Source organism: Carassius auratus, chromosome 49 (genome assembly GCF_003368295.1).
Source record: "Carassius auratus strain Wakin chromosome 49, ASM336829v1, whole genome shotgun sequence".
NCBI classification, from domain to species: Eukaryota; Metazoa; Chordata; class Actinopteri; order Cypriniformes; family Cyprinidae; genus Carassius; species Carassius auratus.
Window position 1 is genome coordinate 2,052,904 of NC_039291.1, and position 23,757 is coordinate 2,076,660.

The 23,757-nt window shown below is 35.5% G+C and overlaps 1 protein-coding gene across 1 annotated transcript in view; it reads right to left on the minus strand.

Moving 5' to 3' along the window:
- The window catches only part of LOC113066023 (contactin-associated protein-like 2), a 314,922-nt gene extending 295,644 nt beyond the window's left edge, over positions 1 to 19,278 (minus strand). The window contains exon 1 of the mRNA XM_026237587.1: positions 18,869 to 19,278. Within this exon, the coding sequence (XP_026093372.1) occupies positions 18,869 to 18,956 (88 nt within the window). The 5' untranslated portion in view covers positions 18,957 to 19,278. The remainder of the gene's footprint in view (positions 1 to 18,868) is intronic.
- Positions 19,279 to 23,757: the final 4,479 nt, after the last annotated feature.

Genomic DNA, 23,757 nt, shown 5'->3' on the forward strand with positions numbered 1-23,757 from the left:
GGCATCACCTTAAATAATATTATCCACGTACATTAAAGGGGGGGGGGGGTGAAATGCTCGTTTTCACTCAATATCCTGTTAATCTTGAGTACCTATAGAGTAGTACTGAATCCTTCATAACTCCAAAAAGTATTTAGTTTTATTATATTCATAAGAGAAAGATAGTCTGTTCCGATTTTTCCCGGAAAGACACGAGCGCCTGGAGGCGTGACGTGTGGGCGGAGCTAAAGAATCACGAGCGCCAGTTGCGTTGAGAGCGTCTCACCAAGCTAGACAATTATCCATAAACACAGAACTGAAATGCAAGAAATAAGATATTTATTAGAGCAAGGACTCGCTCCGAGCGGGTCTCGAACCCGGGTCTCCGATGGGAGGCGGACACACTAACAAGGAGGCAGAGATATTTTAAGCAGTTTTACTCACCGCCTGTGGTTCCAACACACAATCGTGACCCTTTTTCGTTGGGATTGCATCATCCTTAAGAAATAAACGATACGCAAATCCGTCGTCAAACTGGGCTTTGTTTGTAAAACAGGCATTTTAGAAATGCAGGGAACAAACACAAACACTTGCACAACTCCGTTGATGCTCTGTAAAAATAAACTCCATCCACTGGTCCCTTAATGCTGTTTTTTCTTTGGTAATAGGTGCAGGGTTGTCTTGCCCCGGCAACCAAAAACACACTCCTTTTGTGACATTTCGCGACGCTCTTGCTCTGATCAGTGATTGTCTGTGCTCAGACTCTCTCTGCTCTGCTGTACGGGAGCGCGCGCTCTTCCGGCAAACGTGCCCTCAGAACCCATGTAAGGAAATTCCGTTCCATCTAACGTCACACAGAGCCATACTCGAAAAAAACGTTCCGAAACTTGTGACAAACCGGAAGGAGTATTTTTGGAACAGAAATACTCCTTCAAACGTACAACTTAATTTTTTTAACTTTGTCCATGTTTAGCATGGGAATCCAACTCTTTAACAGTGTAAAAAACTCAGTATGCATGAAATAGCATTTCACCCCCCCTTTAAAATCAAATAAAATCTCAGGTAGGATATGCAAAATGACTTTTTTTTGCCAGGAAGACTAGTCTAATTATTGGTCCTCTTATAGGTTCACCTAACCCAGATCTTATATACAGAATGAGGGGGCATTTACATAAAATATGTTCTTGCTTTCAATATATATAACCATCAAAATGGAGTGAAAAGGAGAGGAAAGGAATCCAGGGGTCTTAAAAGCTGAACTATTTTTAACGTAATACGAAAGGCAGAAAAAAAGAAAAGAAAGAAAGACACAATTTAAAGCATTTTTCAATGCAAACTGTAAAATATTATATAATACATACATGTGTTAATGCTTCAATTAGCATGATTAGACAGATTTTTTTTTATTTATTTTTTTATTTGTGGAATTTACAAGCAATTTCTGATGGAAATTTGTTTCTACATTTTTTCAGTGTTGTCAAAACTAAAGCATTGAAACATGGCTGTCTATTCTCTTGAATAAAGCAACAGAATCGTACATGCTTGTCCCCCTGGATGTCAACATTTCACAGAGTTTCATATGCAAGTCTCATGCATCAAATGGAAAGCAGCATCTGTTGAGACTTCCTGATGAATAATGGATAGGACTGAAGAGAAGCTTTAGGCCTGATCCACACAAGAGTCCCTCACAGATAGGATAGAGGTGGGTTATTGCTGGCCAATACCTGATTCACACATTTCACCCTCCCTTCATGAACCAGCACTGATCAGGGCCACAACAGAGATCATGCAAACTGGTCATAGTTGCCTGAGACATTTCTCTTGACAACTTATACAAAAACTGCATGACGTTAGCGTAAAAACACAAACAAATTGGCCTAACAAACAACAATTAGGCTACATAGTTTACACCAAACAAACTCAACAAAGAGGTAACAATTGACGTCTTCCGAAGATCTTGTTAAGTACAATAAGTTAAACTTAACAGGCGTTTCTAACAGTCATTGCGGAAAATAATATATTTTCCTTAAGGACAATCTTGCATGGTATTATCTTCTAAAATAATATGTAAAATAAAGGCATAAAAGAGATTGAAACGACAGAACATGATTCATTTCCTTTTAAAATAATTAATTACTATCTTGCATTGTTTTATACTATGTTGGAAAATGTTAGTTCACATGCTGCAAGTGCAGGTGTCCTGGTGTAGGATTTCATGTACATCATACTCACTGGCAAACAACAGAATACAGGCTTTGATGGTAAGTAAATATTGCTTTTTCCCCACAATCAATCCATTTGTGCTCTTTTGGCTTTCTATTATAAAGTACATTCCATTACCGTTCAGAGAGAAATTGCCTCAAACGACTGAATCCGTGAGTGAGCTGTCCAAATGAATTGTGAACCGATTCAGAAATTTTATTAACCTGTAAGACCGAATCAAGTGATTCATTCAAAAATCGGACATTGCTTGTTTGATTCCCAAAGAGACGAAAGAAATATGCACAAAATGTTTCACTTGGTATACACTAATATCTTGTGTCAGACAACTATATATTATTTAAAATTTAGTGGGGCCGTAACTCTGGTTTTCTTATTAAAAGCGGAGATTGGCGTCTGAATATTTGAAGAATGCCTAACTGTCACATGTCATGTGAGCCAATCATATAATGACTATGACATCACTGAATCAGTCTGTCGGTCAGTCATGTTTGGCGATCCGGCTGAAATGAACAGGGTAGTGCAGTAAAATAAAATGAATCACAGCTGTCATGCTTGAAAATATTTTGTTCGTTACAATTTTTATACAAGTCGTTTCATTACTTTTCTTAATAATTAGGCTAATCACAGACTACATTGAAAGCAGCAGTAATTAGCAATCTGTATTAGTGCTTTTTTGAGTAAGCAACACTGTTATGTTACAGCAATTAAATTGCAAAGTGGCATGTTAAAATAACAGAATATCATCCAGAAGTACTCAGTTTAAGACCAACAGTTTCCATCTCCTCAGAAATAACTGCATTTGCTCCTTTATTCACAATGTGACACTAACGTTGAAATGTTAAGACAGGAAAAGACTGAAGAACAAAGCAAAGATGACTAAACATATTAAACTATGTATCCAGTTGTGGAATGATGTGATTTTTTTTAAATCCCTTTTTAATCCAAAGGTCTGATAATTAAGCATATTCATTTTGGATGAATTTAAAATTTGTATTTCTTCTCTGAACATCTTAGCAGTCCTCCAAGTTGGAGATGACAACCTTCAACTGTATGTGCACATCTGGCAGCTCAGATTAATTCTTTTAAGATTTACCTGTAGGCAGTATAACCTAACATAATTAAGGGGGATGCCCAAAGGCATAAAATAGATTGAAATGACAGAGCTTGGTATATAATTGGATAAGGGGCTTGATTAATTTCCTTCTACAAAAATTCATTAATACTTACCAAATCCATATTTCAAAGTGGGCATTTTAATTGTACTACCTTCCATTTCAAGTTATTGATTTATTACAGAGTTGACTTCACTGTTTAAACTAAAGCTTCTATATTATCAGTCCAGTGCAAACAAGCATCTCTCTTTAGACACGAGCTTCAACTGACATTAGTAAATTTACCTTTCTGTAATCCCTGAAGTACAATCACGGGCCATTAAGGGTGCTTTCACATCTCTAGTTCGGTTCATTTGGTCTGAAACAAGGGCAAACAATTATACATTGTAGCATTTTTCAGCTTTTTTGGTTCCTTTTCACACCACACTGATTGCTTTGGTCCGAAGCAGTTGAACGAACCAAAATGCAGTCACATGACAACATCCACATCAATCATTGGACATGATGTATTTCCTAAACTGCTTTTCGATTGGTCAGAATTTACGTGCGGGAAAATTCCAACATAAGAGGAAAAGCCAGCAAACAACACGGAGACAACACAACTATGGAGAGACGACTGCGCAGGCTGGTTTTCTCCCTGGCCATAATCTAGTACGTTGTCTGTATACACCACAATATGCAAAAAATAAATTTCTATAATGAAGCGCGGATGTGGCTTGAAAACAACGTTCTAATGCACTGCAAACAGTGAGCGGGTCAACAAACACTATATGTTGCACTATATGTCCATAATGCACACCGCAGCTGACTATGGCAGCTGTTTTAGTCCAAAAATGATCAGTACTTTTTGTATTTGGGTCTGTTCGAGGTCGGATCACGTTCTCACCACCTCTTCAAGGAGGTCTCGGTACGCTTGTTTGGTCTGCCTTTGGTGCGCACCCGAGTGCGATTGCTGCTTTCACATCTGCCCAAACGAACCGCACCAAAGGAGGAAACTAACTCTAAATGAGGCAGGTGTGAAAGCACCCTAAGACTGTACAACTAGTCCATTAAGATAATACAACTGCAAGGACTAAACAAAAATGTGTCACCTTGAGTTTCAGGCAACTTTTAATCTGTGCATAATATTGTCACAAAACCATAGTGTAAATTAATTGAGTCACATTTTGACAGCTTTTTTAAAACATTTCAGAAACCGCAAAAGTTAGATTTAGAAGTTAGTTAACACACTTAAATGTTGCCATAATAGTTATTAAAGCAACAGATGGCATGTGAGTGCTTTTTGATGTCGAATAAAGACATAACCATTGCTGTGGTTTTTCACTTTATCATAGGTTTGCAAATCACAAATTGTATATAAAAAGTTGGTTAAGTTATGATCACATTCTGAATTAGAAACCACACTATGCAGAATTAGATATATGAGAAACATTTTATCTTTTCACTTTGAAATAAAAAAAAAACAATTTTAATGTTCCCTTATTATCCCTTATTATCAAATAGAGGAAAACAATATATAATATTTCACATAATACAATGTTGCAGATCACAATTTTCACAAAACTAAAAAAACTAGATAAAATTAGATAATTAACCTTAAAATTGTTTCAACTGACCAAATCTCACAAATGTTAATATAGATTTAATATAGATTAAATGACAAAATTAAGAATATATTGGCAATTCACCAAATATATTGAGATTGTTTGCCATTTGTGCTCACAGAAAATATTAAAGGGATTGTTCACCAAAAGTATGGAAGAAAGTCAATTGGTACCATCAACTTTATTCAAAATATAATCTTTTGTGCTCAATAGAAGAAATAAAAGCATAAATGTTAGGAACAAATTTTTGGTTGAACTATCCTTTTAAAGTTGGGGGGTCGTCTTGCCTCAGGGGGCATCTTACCCCATCTTACCCCCATGTGGAGTTATATTTTTGCTTGTAATTACAGCTATATATAGTTATATGTAGCTATATATAGGTCTACTTCGGCAGCCACACCCAGCAGACACACATTTTCAATTAATGTGACTGGATACCAATATTTTTTTTCTTCTTCCTCCCTGCAGGCAGAAAGTAGCAAAATACTCCCCTTTTAATAGTATAAAATAGTACCACAATCTCAGAATCATACTGAAATGTATGAATGTATGTCACATATATATCAAGGTCTTGAATAGTTGTACATATATCTTGAAATTAATAAATCAAAAGTGATTACATATTCAGAGGAGGCTTGTTGCTCCACTGCGAAAAGAAGCAGCAATATATAACTCCTAACAAGCCACATGTGAGACAGATCCACGGAGGGGGTCCACATATGTACCTTAGTTAAGTGTGTTAATTTATGGCTGTTTGCTAGAGAGGGCAAAGAGATTCCCTTGAGATTCATGCTAGAGCAAGTAGTGATGTATTTGAATAATAATGCATAACTACTTATACTTGTCCCATGTGTGGTTTAACCTGCATGTGCGATGAGCTTAGAGACTTGGCTCGAGGTTTGAGGAGGACCTAAAAAAGATGAATTAGTGCTGTAGGACACCTCAACCTTTCGAAAAAAAGAAAAAAAAGTGTAACCCAGACTCATTGGAAAAATTGGCCTGTGGCAACACTTCTGCAAAATGTTGCTTCGTGCATGCTTTGCAACACTTTGAAAGTGAAATGTCCAGTGAGTGGTGCTTAAAAGCGCATACAGTTTAATCTGAATTTTTTCTCAATAAAAATTTTCAATTCTGTGAGTTATAAAAACGTATTTGGTTTTATCTGACACAGATGAACAGGAACTTGGAAACTTGTACGTATTACAGCAGTTTGTAATTTAAATGTTCAATATGTGTAGCGCTAAAAGCAAGTTCAGTTTTATCTGAAACAGATGAACATAAATCTAGCACTGTTTTAGTTCCTTCTTAGTTGTGTGGATCACAGCATTTCATAATTTAACATTTTTGTTGAATGGCCCTAAAAGCGTTTTAATTTTTATCTGACACAGTCATCTGAGTTGGTTGTTGTACATATTATGGCAGCTACAGGAAAATGCATTTACAGTGGGTGGTGTTAAAAGTTTGTTTTATCCAAAATATATGAATTTTGGCAATGTTTTTATTTTATTATTATTATTATTTTTTTTCTTATATGTATCATGACATTTTTCTAAATGAAATGTCCGGTGAGCATCACTAATGGGACATTTAGTTTCATATGTATCAGATCCATGTTTATAGTGGCAGTTCAACAATTGCGAGAAGCCGTGCAAAAATAAGCCTTTATTAATCAATAATCGGTTCCTGTAATCATAATTTGTGTGAAAAGAAATTAAAAGTTATTGGTGTTTTACTGCCTCTAGTTTTCGCTTCAGCTGGAAACTGCAATGAATTAAATGTAAATGTAAAGGAATGTTTTGTAGTTTTGAAAAAAAAAAAATGTAGGTAGAGGTTTTTTTTTTTTTTTACAGTGAGCCTGTGTTGTTTTATATAAAAAAGAGATAAATTATAATTCTGCATTGCTCCCAAACACCAAGCCGTGAGGCCAGCACTCACAACACTTAAGTTTAATATGCTAATAATCATCAAAGCTCTCTATGGACACTAAATGCGCTTGCTGAATGCAAATGATGCATATTTATTCTAATCTTAAGTTTTGGGGTTAATTATCTAGGTCAGACAGGACCTGAACTTGTTGTAAACAGTATGCTTGTGTGCCTTCATCAACTGCTCACTAAGAGCTACTGGTCATCTGGGCAGGTTAGTAGGTGCTGCTGTCAGTTATTCCAAGAGATAGAGGTCCACAGTTGATTACAGTACATCCTACACAAACATGCACGCTCTCTCTGTGAGGCTGCATGTATCACATAGCACTTCAGCAGTGTACTAAGAACCTCTCCATATCCCATTATGACTCTGGCTGGCACACGTTCTTTGCCAACTCACGCCTCTCTAAAAATACCCCACACTGATTAAGAAGGGCACTCACAAGGGATACATCAACAAGTATAAACAAGTCAAAAAAGCCTTTCTTAAATGCTGTCCCCAATGAGAGAGACAAGAAAGCGAACACTGTTTACTTAGCAAATTAGTTTGCAAGCTAATGGGTGGCTACCCCACTGGCCACCCTTGTAAATGATATAAAACCGTAAGTGGCTCTCAGAGCTTTCGAGTGAGAAATAGTAGAGCCCTTAGAAATCCTCCACATGTTCATCTGTTAATATAGCCGAGAAAAAGGTACATGATGACCGGGAGAGCTAATGGAAAAGGCTTGGTGATTCATGATTCGGATAAGTAGTTTGAAAGCTAGTTTGTTTACCAAAGTTCATACGGTTGTTTAATTGCATGCAGAAGTACAGTATGATGATGCTCACAGCTATAGTAGCAGGGAAATAATAATGCTAAACACAAGAAATAAAATGTTTAACTAACAAAAATGCATAATTTGGATAGCTAAATAAAAGAGAAGAGGAAAAGTATATCTTTGATGTTCAAGGCTGTACATTTACAAAACCCTGTATTTTGGTGCAAATTCATCTGTCACTCAGTAGAAGCAGAAAAAATTACAAATATGAGAACATGGTCAGGTTGTGTGATGTGGACATCCTGAAAACATGAACAAAAACTGCAAAATGTAAAAGAATTCATGACCCAGACAAGCCACCATAAAGTAAGATTTGTGTTGTTTTGAAGTCATTCAATAAACTTCATCTCTCTCTCTCTCTCTCTGCTCGGCAATGTCTTTATTTTCTGCATAAATGGGAAATATGTTGAAAACATGAATTTTGTGATTCTCTCCATGTAATAACCCCATTTAATGGCTCGATGAGCCATGAGACAAACTCCTCTCAGCTCAAAAGGAAATGAACTGAGCAAGAGATTTCATATACAGTAGAAACACACAGTTATCCTGCTTATTATAAGCTAACATGAGATTAAACCAATAAAAAGAACTTGAAATAAATCACAAAGATTGCACACAAAATGACAACATACCTGCATAAATGGAAAATATGTTGAAAACATTCATTCTTAGATTTTCTCCATTTCATAACAAATGTTGACACATGGAGAGTAAAGCAATCTAATATGCGCTAATCTCACTCACAATCGCAAAAAGTCCCAATCACAATCATTCTTATTTATTATATCATACAATCATTCAATCAATTATCAACTCCTTTTCATAATCCCACATCACAATGTTTATCAAAGCAAAAAAAAACAGCTTCTATTCAAAATATATAATCAAATGCCAGTAATTTTACCATCTAATGACTCGATGATGACCGATGAGACAAACACAAAAGGAAGTGAACTGAGAGAGAAAAGTGTGCACTTGAACAAGTATATACTCTTAGAGGAAATGCACTTCTTTAACAAATCCTGAAAATAATATGCATCTTAACTCAAAACAAGAAAATAATAGATTCAGTAATGTCAAAGAAACTGAATTAGGTAACACTTTATTATAACTTTCATTAATAAAAACATTATATATTGCTTAATGGCTCCTTAGTTAAATCAAAGAGTTTGAAACGTGAGCTAATGTGCTTGTCAATGTTTGCTACTAAACTTATTTAAATTCAGGTTTTTCGGGACACTTTTTCTCATCGAGATGACTGCTCATAAAGATATTAATAATTAGTAAACATTTATAAACAGTTGCAAATTATTAATAGTTTCCACTTTAGATTGGGTACTACAAAAACATGAACAAATAATTCATAGATTATTTGTTAAGATGTGTAAATAGAGGGCTACACAACAAACAAAGCCAACAAATACTGTAAAAACCATATGAACTGAAAGTTTACTGATGTGTGTAAGCATGTCAATTTAAATTAAATAATCATATTTTAATCATTATGTAATGTTTAGTAAGTTTAGTAAACATGAACAAGAACAAAGATGTGAATAAAATGTCATCGTTAAATAGATTAATGAAATCAAATTTAAAACATTTCAATGTCTGGTTTTATGTTCAAGGACATTTTTCTTTATAAACAGCAAAGAATGGTACAGTATTTATTGGATATGTGTTTATTTATTTTTGTAACATTGTAGATGTCTTTACTTTCACTTTTGGTCCATTGAATGCATCCTTGCTAAATAAAATAATTAATTTTGTAGAAAAAAAAATGTCTTACTGACCCCAAACTTTTGAACAGTTGAGTATAATAAGCAATTTGGGTATTTTATTGGGTCGCCGCATGATTTCCAAAAGAAAATCTGTTGCCTGAAGCAAAACCAGTTGAGAACCACAGTTTCAGACAGACTACAATACGGTTTTTCAGAACATACACACACAAAAACTCCCCCCAACAATTTTAGCATAAAAACCAAGAAAAATTGCAGTGGTCTTTGCTACATGTAACCTGTTGTTTCTCTTCCAGCAAAGACCATTTGCAGCAGACATCTATAGGAGGGAGATAATTTCCTGCTTTACCTCCGAGGCGGCTGCAGCTCAGGCCCATTGACATTCAGCGTGCAGGAGTGCAGAGACTGACATTAGAGACAAGAGAGAAAAGACAAATAGGAGCACTCTTAAGCAAGAACCTTCGCCTCTACGTGGAGATGCAATCTGCAGCAGCATATGGGGCGATTTCTCTGCACTTCAGGTTATTATAGCGACTACAATAGAGTGAATGGGGGAGGGCTACTGTCATAGCCAATCACGAGAAGTGACAGCACTGCGTCGAAACATACAGGCAGCACTTTTGTTTTATTATGCACTGCTCACTTTGATTTGTGGAGGGCGAGTACTTGGAAGAGCCATTCTATATCCCAGCGCTGACATTACACCAAAGGATTGCAGGGGTCGCAGCACTCAGCATGGCATAGTGCATTAGTAATTGCCCCATAGATTAATTCATGAGCCTGAGGATAAATCACAAAGTAGTAGACTGTGAGATGAACTTCAGTGCCATTCGTCAGATGTTTGACATGTATTACTGAGTGAAATGAAGAGCAGATGCAAAGCATGAAAGGGTACGTGAAGATCAGAGAGGAAAAACAGAGGGAATCAGATTTACAGGATTACAAGCACTTCTGCAGGGCAATCAATAAAAAAAAATATTCAGATAAAATATTTAGAAGAGCAAAAATGACAAAATATGTGCTGTTAATTGCATCCTGTCATTTGGCTGGGTATTCGATACATCCAGGAGAATGACTACCCTTTGATGAAAATGTAATTACAAATAATATGTGATAAGAAGAAATTTGATTTAGTTTCTGATCCAAGATCTCTCGTCTTGCTCTCTAAGATTATTCTATAAAACTACACATGTAAAAGTTTGAAAGTTGTCACCCACGCATTAGTGTGTTAGATACAGAACCGCACATCTTTTTAAGAGATGCCTAGCATACAAGCTTCACTAAGCATTGCAGCTTTTCTAATATCCCCCCTTTCTCTGACTGAGTTATTCAGGGGATTAGCAGACCATTATTTTGATTTTTTTTATATTTTTTTAATAGTGCACAATGTCACAGCTTAGTGGAGGCATTTCTCTAGCTGCGATTAGCGGTGCCTTTAGAATATGCAAATGTAAAAGTGGGTAAAATTGGTCCATGTGAGATAAGAAGTGAAGTCTTGCTCAATATTTTTCTCATTTAGTGTTTAATTTCCCGTAAAGTCAACATGAAATCTATGTATACCCTTAAAAAGTTTGGAGTTGGTAAGATTTTTTTAAATGTTTTTGTCTCATTTGCTCACCAAGGCTGCAATTGATCAAAAATATTCAGTAAAAACAGTAATACTGTGAAAAATTATTGCAATTTTAAATATATATTATTATAATTTATATATGTGACACAAATCAGAATGTTCAGAAGCCAAAACTGTAGCCAATAGTGTTCACTGTAACATGATCCTTCAGAAATCATTCTAATATGCTGATTTGGTGCTTAATAATCATTTAATAAACATGATCAGTGTTGAAAAACTTTGTGCTGCTTAATATTTTTTGTATTTTTTTCATTAAAGTCCAAACATTATTTATTTGAAATATAAATATTTTGTAACATTTTTAATGTCTTTTCTGACACTTTTGATCAATTGAATGTGTCCCTGATGAATAAATCGTTTTTATCTTACTGACCCAAACCTTTGGACACTAATGTGTACATGAAATCAAACGATATACCTTCTTACTGTGAACAAATCATTAGAGCGATTGCAAACAGCACTCCACTTCTTCGCTCTGACTTTATTGCTTGAATATTAACCACCATGGCTATAATCATAAAAGACTCAAACTGCAAATAATGTGTAATCATAAGCTTATGATGAGAACAACCACAGTATGATGGTTTAATTTAGGCTTTAGGTGTCTTTATCTTGACACGATTTTAAATATTGCGGATTTCGATGCTATACAGGTCTTGGCTGCATACTTTGGCACAATGATATGGATAATCTCCCCCTGAACACTCCAATTATGATTGCAGAAATGAGGCTGAATATTTCCCAGAGGTATAGGAGTGTGTTTGTTTAGTGAATGCAGCTACAGCATGACAAATTCCCTTCTATGGAGGCTACAGTTTCGAAGTCTTTGAGCTTGCTTACTTTTCCTACACATACCATTCCTCTTACACCCTGAGATTTGCTCTAATTTACATTATCAATATTTCTGACCACAGTAATCCGAGCTCATTATTAGAGAGCAGACTGTTAAACCCGGGCTTAAATGTGTCATGGATGTTATGACAGTTATTTTAAATATGGATGTGTGCGGGATTTGACCTGCATCCAATGGCGCAATAAATCCCGCAGAAATTTCAAGCCTGTGCCCTGCCTGGTTCTGTGTTAGTAAAGTTCGGTATAGAAATGTGGGTGTAATTTTTTTTTTTATCCAGTCACAGCTGTGATATACAGTTTAATTATAAATGATAAATACTTCTTTGATGTCTTTAGAGCCCTAAATATTTGGCCATATTTGTCTTACAGCATAAGATAATAAGCTGGAGAAATCTCAGAGCAGCCACAAAACATTCCAAACTGCTTGTTTGTTTGTGGCCTCAGAGCTCCCAAATACTATCTCTAATAGGTCTCTAAAGGGGCTTTGGCACTAGAGGAACATTTTCATATTTCCTATAACTATTTGGTGTGTCCGCGCCACACAGTCTTGAAATTGTTTCAGCTAGGAACACCTGTTGGGCGGACTAAACTAGCTTCTACTTCAGCGTAGGGTCTGACCCAGCACAATAAGAACTACTAGTGACGTATGCTTACGTCGATTGACCTAAACATACACTATACGAAACGGTGCATCTGCCATTTTTAATAAAGCTGTGTAAACACACAGTTAACATATACCGTATTTTCCAGACTATAAGTCACACTTTTTTTCATAGTTTGGCTAGTCCTGCGACTTATAGTCAGGTGCAACTTATTTCTAAAAAATAATTTGACATGAACCGAGAGAAATGAAGTAAGAAACTTGAACCAAGAGAAAACATTACCGTCTCCAGCTGCGAGAGGGCGCTCTATAATGCTCAGTGCTCCGCCCTCTCGCAGCTGTAGACGGTAATGTTTTCTCTTGGTTCTTGGTTCTAAATAAATGCAATTTATAGTCCAGTGCGACTTATATATGTTTTTTTTTCCTCATCATGACGTATTTTTGGATTGATGTGACTTATACTCAGGTGCGACTTATAGTCCGAAAAATACGGTATTTACTCCACAAACTAACTCCACAAACACTGAAAACAGAGATAGATGGACGGATGCCCAAGCCCATACTTCTCCATCCTCCAGTCATTTGACGTTGTTGGATGCTTAAATGACGTCAATGTCTGTGGTAATTAAAGTGGGTGAGTTGTTTGATTATTTCTTAATTAGTCTTCCCATTAACACCATTATTCATATATTCAGACCGACTGGGGTATGCAGAACTAAAGGTGGGATCTGTCATGTTAACAGTCTAAAATATATAGGCTAGTCTGATCAGTGTTTGTGTATTGAAATAGAAGAGAGTATTTTGATATTTAAAGCAGGACACATTTCAGAGTCTGAATGTTTTTGCAAGGCACCATAACAAGGTAACATCAGATTATTAACAAATCATCCAAAAGCATCTTTTTAAACATCCAGTGCTCAACTACTAAATATTGTTGGGTGAGGCCACCAATGTCTAAATAATGTGTTTCATCAGACTACATGAATAAATGGATATCAATTGAGAAAAATTAAATTCTTTTGCTTCCCAGAATGGTGCAGTTACCTTGTTTACCAGCAGGGGGCAACTGACTACACTAACCAGCCAAACCTTGACCCCTGAGGTGAGACTTCATTAGGGTTTAATTAATTGGGTAAAATGAATCCAATCAATACTGCTGGGTGTGTTTAAAACAAGTCCGAGGGAAATTAGTGTAGGATAAGTTGTTGCACTTAAAATAACAGCAAATAATACGCTGAATTATCCAACACAAACATTGTCGCAGGATTAAATTTTTTTGCATCAAATAGATGTTAACTACATTGGATTGTTTTTCATTTTCATACTGAATATACAGTGTTACTCACAGCAGTATGCCCATGAGTTGAAAGTGCTTAGGCTTTATTACTAGTCTGCTTTAAGAGACAAGAGCAAGTGCACTCAGAGTACAGCAACCACTGTGCTATTAGATGAAAAGCTCACTCCTGTGTCTAGAGCCTATAGTCATAACAGAATCTCCACTGCCTGGGGGAAAAAAGAGAGAAATTGTGCGTGTGCGATTGAATACTTGTATATATGTGCATTATAGAAGTGTGTGGGAGAGATAGAGATGAAAATAGAATAGGAGACAGACAGCCAGCAATAGGGAAAGAGAGAATAACAAGATTTGGGTCTGTGTTTGTCTGTGCCATTCGAGGTTACATAGGCTGGAGGAGAAGTCGCTTCTGTCTTCACTTTAAGTCGATCAGACACAGCTTTTGTCTGGCAAAGGAAATAGTTTTCATGTGTCAAATGCTTATCAAAAATGTTTGGAGGTCTATATAGAACGAGAGAATTCCATTGAGGCGAAGGAAAGCACTTTTTAACCCTTAGATATTCTATGATTAAAGCTGCTATAAAAGCTTGTATCCACCTCAGAGTAAATAATAATAATATTTCAACTTCATACCTTATAGTTACAATTTTATTTCTCGTAATTGTCATGTTACTGTTTATCTTTGCATTTGCGACTCATATTCCCAGTCACAATCATAAGAAAAATATTTGCAGTTCGGACATAGAAAATTTCAGGGCTGTGAATATTTTTCTCATTATTTTCTCATAATAATCATAACTTTACAGCTCACATTATTTATGACTATGTATCTCACAACTTCAGTTTATAGCCTACAGTACCTTACAACTGCAACAATTTTTTCTCATAATTTCAACTTCATATCTCATATCTTTTCTCATAATTGTGGCTATAATTTCTGACTGTATATCTCACATTCGCAACTTTATTTCTTTTAACTGTGACTTTGTTGCTTACAACTGTAATTTATACCTCACAAATTCAACTTTATTTCTCACAGTTGCACTTTGATGTCTCACAGTGTGACTATTTCTCATTGCAAACAAAATCAAGTTCTTCTTACAATAACCTGATTTATGCTTTACTCTGAATTAGAACAGACATCCATGAGATGCTGTCTGGAAACACAGGCAGTCAAAATACAATGAGCGAGATCCAATTCCTAATCATAATTTCATTCATCACCAAGAAAACAGCATTTGCTCAATGTCAAAAGAAAACAGTTTCTTACAAGGAATTTTAGAAGGTCAGTTTGACTTTCTGGCCTTGTCTACAAACATATCTTGATTAATACAAGACCTTTGCTAGAAAACATTTCCCTTCAAATCAATTTCAAATCAGTCATAAAAATAACAGCTCATTAGGAAGATTGTAGAATCTGCGCACCTCCACCTAAAGACAAATGTTGTTATTTCCGCTTGGCTCTGCGTTCAAGGTGTTGTTTAGAGTCCCTTAATACCCAATTTACTTACAGAAATTAAGTGAATTAATCTTTCAGGGACTGCCGGCACAGATGCTTGCCGTTTACTTTTAAGTGGGAAAAGTGTTGGTATAGAAATGACAGGCTATACTGTACCAAATATAGTGACAAACAAAGAAGCACATTACAAAGCAGCTTATTCAATTTACCTTACCATGTAGCCTCGCTGCATCTACGTCTTTTGTAAGGACAAGCAAATTGACTTGAACTCAGGTGACCAAGCGTTACATCCTGAGGCAGCAGTCTTGTTTTCCCATAGGGTGTGCAACATAAGAACTGAACTAGACGAGTGGGTTTAATTTCAGTGTTTTCCTAGCAACGCTATTGCTCAGTAATGGTCTAATTCTTAATTGCTATGCTTTTTGCAAGTCCTTTGTTTCTATCTTTCAAGTAAAAAAAAAAGCCATTTTGTTGATTATGGGTAACAACTTTTTGTTTTACTTAATTGCTGCCTCTAGAACAGACAAAAGTGCTCCATTAAAATACATTGGGAATGACATCTATATTTAGATCTATAATAACATTTCTCAAACATCTAATGAAATCTCGGTTTCTAAGAGAAGTCTCCACTGCACAACATGAACAGTGACATGCACACATTGCACTGAAAATTTTATTCCTCAAAATTGCAACACTTTTTCTCACAATTTCAACTTCTCAGCTCACACTTCTGACTTTATTTCTTATCGCTCTGAAATTGGGATTGCAACATTAAATCATTGCGACTTCCTCACACAACTGTGTCTTTGTGTCTCACAAATGTGACAATTTTTCTCATAATTATTACTGTTTCTTGTAACTGTGACTTTATGTCTCACATTTGTGACTTTATTTCTTATAGTCATATCTTTATTTGTCCAAATTTGAGCTTTATATTTCACATTTGCAACTTAATTTCTCATATTTACAACTTTATTTCTAACAATTGCAAATTTAGAACTAACAATAATGGATATTCTTATAATTGTGATATTGATTGCAACTATTTCTCACAATTGTGACTTTATTTGTCACAATTCCAGCTTTATTTCTCAGAGTTGTTACTTTGCCTTTTGAATGGTGACCCTTTTTCTCATAATTGAATAAATCTTCTGAAAAAGGAATACCAGCATCGTTTTAACTGCCATGTTGAGAACAATTTCTGATAAAATCTTTGTCTCTAAGAGAAGTTTCCATTGAGCAAAATCCACAGTGACATGTTCACATTCCACTAAAATAACTTTGTTTCTGATCAGGTCATTGAGCTGCCACTTTGACTATATTTTGCTGCTATACAGAGAGCAAAAACCCTGTCAGCAAGTCGCATTGATTGCATACATGACGTGATTAAGGAAATTACACTAATTCTGTCCATTGTCCGGAGTAATTACAAATGATTCTGCTTCTGTGCTGTGGTGAAACTAAAGTGAATAAGAAAACTCCATCCAAATTTCATTCTCAGCAGCAGCCGCCATATAGGCCAAATCAGTCCAGTTACCTTTTCTTCTTAATCAGACCCACGAGAGCTCGTGGGGAGATGGATGTTTATATCAAATGCTCCAGTAGCCTTGGCTAACAAAGAGAGAAAGAGATTTCAAAACCTCTGCAGCTCAATTAACATTTTCAAACTTTATCTCAAACCTCCATCCATCTGTCAGAGGAAGAATCAGCTATCTCAGCAACTCAGTTTCTCTCCCACATGTAGAGCTGGAAAGATTGATTAAAACATTTCTGTAGGTGAATGAACTTGTTGATTAATCATTGTTTTGGCAAGCTTTTTTAAGTGAGTCTTGGCTGCATCTAAATTTTGGCCATGAGGTGACTGACTATTCCAGCCTGTTAATCTTATTATTCCTGGCTATCTGTAGTCTGTCCGGCAATAAAGATTTCTGCTTACTTGCAGGCTTGCAGCGAGTGTGTTCAACAAATCAGTATTGGTGAAATCAGTCATTCATAATTCTCACGGTGAAAAAAATTGTTGACTATGAGCTGCATTAGGTGTTGATGTGGAACAAACGTGGATTTTATTTTATAAGACCTACCGTCCAATTATTTCTAAAAAACAATTTATTTTTGACCCTATTGATTTTGCCGTGCTAACTCTCTGCAAGGCAATTAGTCAAGTAATTAAACAATGTAGTAATATTAAAGTGGTGGGTGCTTCAGACTAAATTAAAATACATTCCTAATTCCACAACATTGTGTGTTTGCAACAACTATTTTTGCTTTATTTTAGAAAAGTGTGTTCCTAATTTTTTTTTTTAGAAAAGTGTGTTCCTAATATTCCTAATCGTTAACAGCCTCATGTCATAATTTGGCAAAAACAATATATATATATATATATATATGTATGTATTTCTTCACCAAGCTTAATAATAAAGTAGAAAAGGTTATACTTTCACTGCTGCATAAAAAACAACTTTGCTGTTACAGAACACTGTTGAAATAGCATGCAACTTTTGTTCCTCCAATAGCTACTGTACCTGTTTAAGAGTTGAACCGATGCTGGGTTGACAGTCAAGGTAAATCGCTATTGTTAAGGTTAGATCAGGAGGGAACCCAGCAGCTCATTTTCAGCTCTTAACACATGATTCATAGAACTACATTAATATGTGGCATGTGAAGCATTTGAACATCAGAGTTCTTTAACTTATTTGTTAAGGGACAGTAGGACGTGTTGTAACATTGAGTGAGTTGTAAACATTGTCAGTTTTAATGAGCACAAACAATGAGCTAAGACAGTAAAAAATACACATCTCTTTTATGATTGGTGATCATGTTATTGGTGATCATGGGTGGTATATAGCAGAACTGATATCATCTGAATCAGCAGGTTGTCATGTTTAATTTGATATATAACATCTATAGCAAGCTTTTCATCTACATCTCTAGCAATAGTATGACTGTCAGACAGGCAAGGTTTAAACACTCTCCAATGTATTGGCTTAAGATACACAGAATGGTACATTTGACACTAATTTACTAAACACAAAAATAATTGTGATTAACACACTATCTTTTCTATTTTTGAATTACTTGCCTATTATGTATCTTTTTTTATGGATTTATTTATTTTAATGTAATTTAAATTAGTCCAATATGTGTAGCATTAAAAGAGCCACTTTAAAGTAAAATCGAATGATTTGGGAAGGCAATAATTTATTTATTTATTTTAATAAACATATATTTTTTATATCTTAAAAAAGTGACTTAAGTTTAAACACAATAAATCTATTCATATAAAATTGAAACGCTGTCATAGTATTTTTGCATACAGTGCTGCCGTGATTCTTTAGGTTAATGTTTTTAGGTTAAATATCATCTGCACCACCTAGGCTAATTATGTGTTCCACCTTTCCACCAAGTCTCGAAAGATTGTTGGTGTTTGCCGACCGCAATAAACGGCAATATAATTGCAATGACCAGACCAACATGCAACTGCAAATAATGCAAGTTTCTTCAGAAGAATTCATGACTACACCAGTTACGTCTGTAGAGGGAATGCCATCAGACTTATTGACTAAAGAACCCCAGCGTGTCAGATGCATCCCGGTCCCCACCACCGCAAAAGAGCCACGGAATCAACTGCAACTTACGAGGTGATGGAGAAGCTGCCTGAGAGATGCTGATGTGGCTTAAAATCCACAGCAAGAGCTTCAGTCCGGTCCCGGCGGGTGTCTCCATCTTCGACTACAGTGAGATCAGCGGAGACGCAGTTACTTTTCTCCACAGAGCGAAGCCTCTAGATGAGCGAGACCCGCAATAACCGAAGCTTCTCTGGTACTCGGTGTCAGTAAAATTCTGAGCAACAGTTCGGTTTTTCAGAAGCAAAAGACTACAGTTGAGCACTTTAATGCGGTATTTCAAGCCATGTCGGAGCGCGTGCGCCTGACTCGCTGAGGTCGCTGTCCAGGTGCTGAAGTTACTACACGCAGAGAGCTGACAGCGCGCTCTCGTTCATATAAACACAGAACCCCTCTCTCGTCCTAGTTGGTACGTTCCATAAAACAGTGGAGCAGCCCTCGCGGGACAGGGCCCATTGCTTTGAGCGCCTTCTCTTGGGCAGCAAAGAATAGATAACATTTGAATGAGAGATGCTTTTATGTTTTTAACTTAAGCTGTTTCTGGAGGACTAATGATAATGGGCAAGATTTTGGCCGTGAAGTTCACACAAATTACAAGCGCGGTCGTACGAGATGTTTAAGTAATTAAAACTAATTATTACTACTGAAGAAAGATATACTTATTGTACAAACGTGTCCGCTAGAGGGGTCTGTGGAAAATCGAAAAGGGCAAGAAAAAGAAAATGTTTTTAGGCCTGTCAAAGTTAAGACGTTACCTTGAGATACTGATTATGTTGGCTCAGTAAGACTTTACAATGAAGTCCCATAGTAATGCATTAACTAACAACGCGTAGTACATTATAGTTTTTATTAATCTATGTTCAAATTTCTATTTATTGCAACCATTTATTGTTAGTTTCATGTTTGTCAAAGTCGATGAAATAATATCTTTGCCTACAACGTTGGCTTTTAATAGTTTTAAAATTTTAATTTAGTGGCCTAGTGTTGAAATCGACATAAATAAAAAATTATGAATACTTTAGAATATTTCCCTGATATTTCATGTTAACTAATTTTATTCTATTGACAGTTCTAGTTTTTAACAATAAAAGTAAAAAACAGACCTTCATATTTTTATGAGAAAAATATTTGTAATTCTAAGTAGTTCTCTCCTTTCTCCTGTGTGGCTCTGAATCAATATTTATTGTGAAAAGTGTGTGTGTGTGTGTGGGGGGGGGGGGTATTAATTTTATATCAGAATTATATTAAAGGGATACTCCACCCCAAAATAAAATTTTTGTCAATGATCACTTACCCCATGTCGTTCCAAAACCTCTTCGGAACACTATTTAAGATATTTTGGATCTAAACTGGGAGGCTTGTGACTGTCCCATAGACTGCCAAGTAAGTTACACTGTCAAGGTTCAGAAAAGTATGAAGGACGTCGTCAGAATAGTTCATCTGCCATCAATGTTCAACCATAATGTTATGAAATGAAAAGAATTCTTTTTGTAAGCAAATAAAACAAAAATGTCGACTTTGTCAACAGTCTCCTTTGTGTCTCTCCACATCACTCAAACTGCCTATGCTCTTCTGTATCACCGCGGTTTTGGAACGGCATGGGGTTAAGTGATTAATGACAACATCTTCATTTTGGGATGGAGAATCCCTTTAGGGAGGAAATTCTTTCAGATCCAAGCCTTAAAATTACTTTTTCCAAATAAACGCTCACCTTTTTTCTCACATTTTGTAAACGGTTTTCTTTAATAAGTGCTGCAGTTTATAAATCTAGTTGCAGAGCAATTCATTTAATTAAAAAAAAAACCTTTTTCTTTATTATTTGTTTTTATTAAAGAAAGTGCATGAGAGACTCATTTTAATCTAAATATAGTGCTGATATTCACAGATTTTTTTTCCTCTTAATATTAAATAATAGTTTAACATGAATAAAAACTTAATTTAGATGCTATCACATGAGCATGTTTTTAAGTTATTAAATAAAACACTTTTTTAAAAAGCTGCATCATGTTAAACTTTCTTTCAACAACAAATGAATTGGATTCGCAGCCCCCTGAGAATATTATTCCTTCACTGGCTTTTTCTTCCTTTCTGGAACAAAAGTGCCCAGCAATCCTCACCTGCATATGCTTGGATTTTTGTGTGATATTTACAAACCTGTTTGAAAAGCAAACTCTCAGCAGAGTGTGAAAGAAACACCATCTGTGCAAAGGCAGAGAAAGACAGCAGATACTTTCCCTTTTCTCCAGGTTCTCGTCTATCAAAAGCAGTGCTGCTGAAAATGCAACACGTCTTATCCTGTGATTTTTCCTCTATGGCTGAGCAGGTGTTTGGAGTAATCACTTCAGGATGGAGATAAACATTTGCTTTGCACCGCATCAGCAAGCACAGTAGGTAAAGAAAAACAAACTTAAAAGAACAATTCACCCAAAAATGAGAATACTGTCATCATTTACTCAACCCCAAGTCATTCCAAACCCAGAACTTTCTTTCTTGTGTGAAACACAAAATGTGATGTTCAGCAGAATGTCTGAGCCACTCTCTTCCCATCATAATAGTCCATATAACATGTTCTCGATATTCCAAGTTATTTGGAATCAAATGATATGTTTGCATGAAGTACGGACTCAAATTTAAGTAGTTATATACAAAAAATCTTTGTCAGCACCCACTTTCATTGCATGATAAGGAATGAGGACATGAACCTTAAAATAAAAGTTCACCCAAAAAAACAAACAAACAAAAAAATTGTTTTACTTCCAAGGCCATCCAAGTTTTAAATTAGTTTGTTTCTTAATGGGAGCAGATTTGTAGGATTGTAGCACTGTATAATTTTCTCACCAATGGATCCTCTGCAGTGAATGGGTGCCATCAGAATGAGAGTCCAAACAGCTGTTAAAAACATCACAATAATACACAAGAAATCCACACCACTCCAGTCCATCAATTAACATCTTGTGAAGTGAAAAGAAACATTTTTTTGTAAGAAACAAATGAGTCATTTAGACATTTTTCTGGCCAAAATACAACACCATAATCCATATTAACGCTTTATTCAGTGAAAAAGTCCATCACTTGATGTCCTTTCACAACAAACTCCATTGACATATTGGTTTAAAACTCTGTTGGACTGTTTTCAGATGATAAACTATTTGAAGAAACAAACATATCTACATCTTGGATGACCCGGGGGTAAGTAAATACTCAGCAAATGTCAATTTTTAGTGAAAACATATATGCACTACATTTTAGACCATCACATGTTGCAAAACAAGTAATTTTAGTTACATGTCAGACTATAATTAATCCTGCAAACAAAAAACATAATACACCCATCTTGAAAATATATTCCTGTATGTTAAAGTTATGTTTATGAAAATCAATAAAACATCTGTTGGGTGAGACTAGGAAACACATCAAAGAGCATAACAAAGCATCTCAGTTAATACATGTTAGATCAAGAAACACAATATGAACTCTTTGAAACATCAGACTCATGCTATATTTATAGTAATATCATTAAGAACTCATCTTCAAAGCCTTATTAATTCTCATATGAAATTATTTTTAATTAGCACCTTTAGTTCACAAATATTTAAGTTTAGATTCCTTTTGATCCTCATTTATCATTTTCTTATATCCCACTAGACAAAGTACCAACATCTGTCATCCTTTCTTCCTAATAATCAAATTCTAGCATTATTTCTATCGTATTCATAATGGACTACTCCATTTTTAGGGGTTAACAGTTCATTATATTCAAATGAGAGGCCTCTCATATAAATCAGTGGATCTAAGAATGAAATTATTTTGAGGGTAAAAAAGCTAATCTCATGGAATTATAAATCCTGAAAAGCCTGACTCTTTGTGACCTACCTGTACGAGCTGTGCAGATGTCCCCCAAAAATGGAATTACCCGAATTGCTGTGGTGAGCATGTTCATTTAGCTGTTTGAGATAATAAGTGGTTCCTTAAATATTGCATAGAAATAATTAACCAAGGAGTCCAGGGGAAGTAACACCTGAAATTTTTTTTTAGATGATAGGCATCCTAATATCTCATCTCAGAGCTCAATAGTCTCTTAATAAATGAAATGCAAATTGCAGACTGCAGAACAGACTTTACATTATGAAATCAACATTGATCCCAGTTAATGGTGTACAGCTCTTATGATCCCATGATTCATAACTATTGTTTACAGCTTTTCCTCTATAATTAAAAATACAGTAACAGTCAAGATGGTAAAATAGACTTTCATGACTTGGTGTTCAACATCATGGCAAATATACTGTGGGTTATATTATATATGCATAACCTCTTTACAAATACATGTTGGTTCTCACTTTGCCCACTACAGAGTGATATGTGTGAATTATTTCTCGCAATTCCAAGTACGCATTCCCTCCCCACAAAATAGAAAGTAACTTTTAACTTTATTTTGATGGTGCTTTTAACATATTCTGTTGACTATAAGTGTGTTGCACCTACATGTCTACTAAATCTCATTAACGTGTTAGTAGAGTATTGGTAGACTGGTAGGGTTAGGGTAAGAATAAGTTGACATGTTCCTGCAAAGATACTTATGGTAACTTATGGTCTGTTGAAAGACGATGACAATAAAGAGTTGGCAGATATTAAGAAAACAGTCTACTTATACTCTGATGAGAGTCGGCAGACATGTACAGTGGGTGCAACACTATTTATTGTAAACAGAATGTTCAAAAGGGACCATCAAAATAAAGTGTTACCAAAAAAGTAATCTAAAACTTTTCTCTATATCTCACATAGCTCTAATTTAAATTTAGAGTGTCAAACACTTAAATATTGCTGCAATGTCATGACATGAAATGCAAAACTGCAAAGTGTACCACTTTTTTGCACTTAATATCAAAAAACATTGAGGA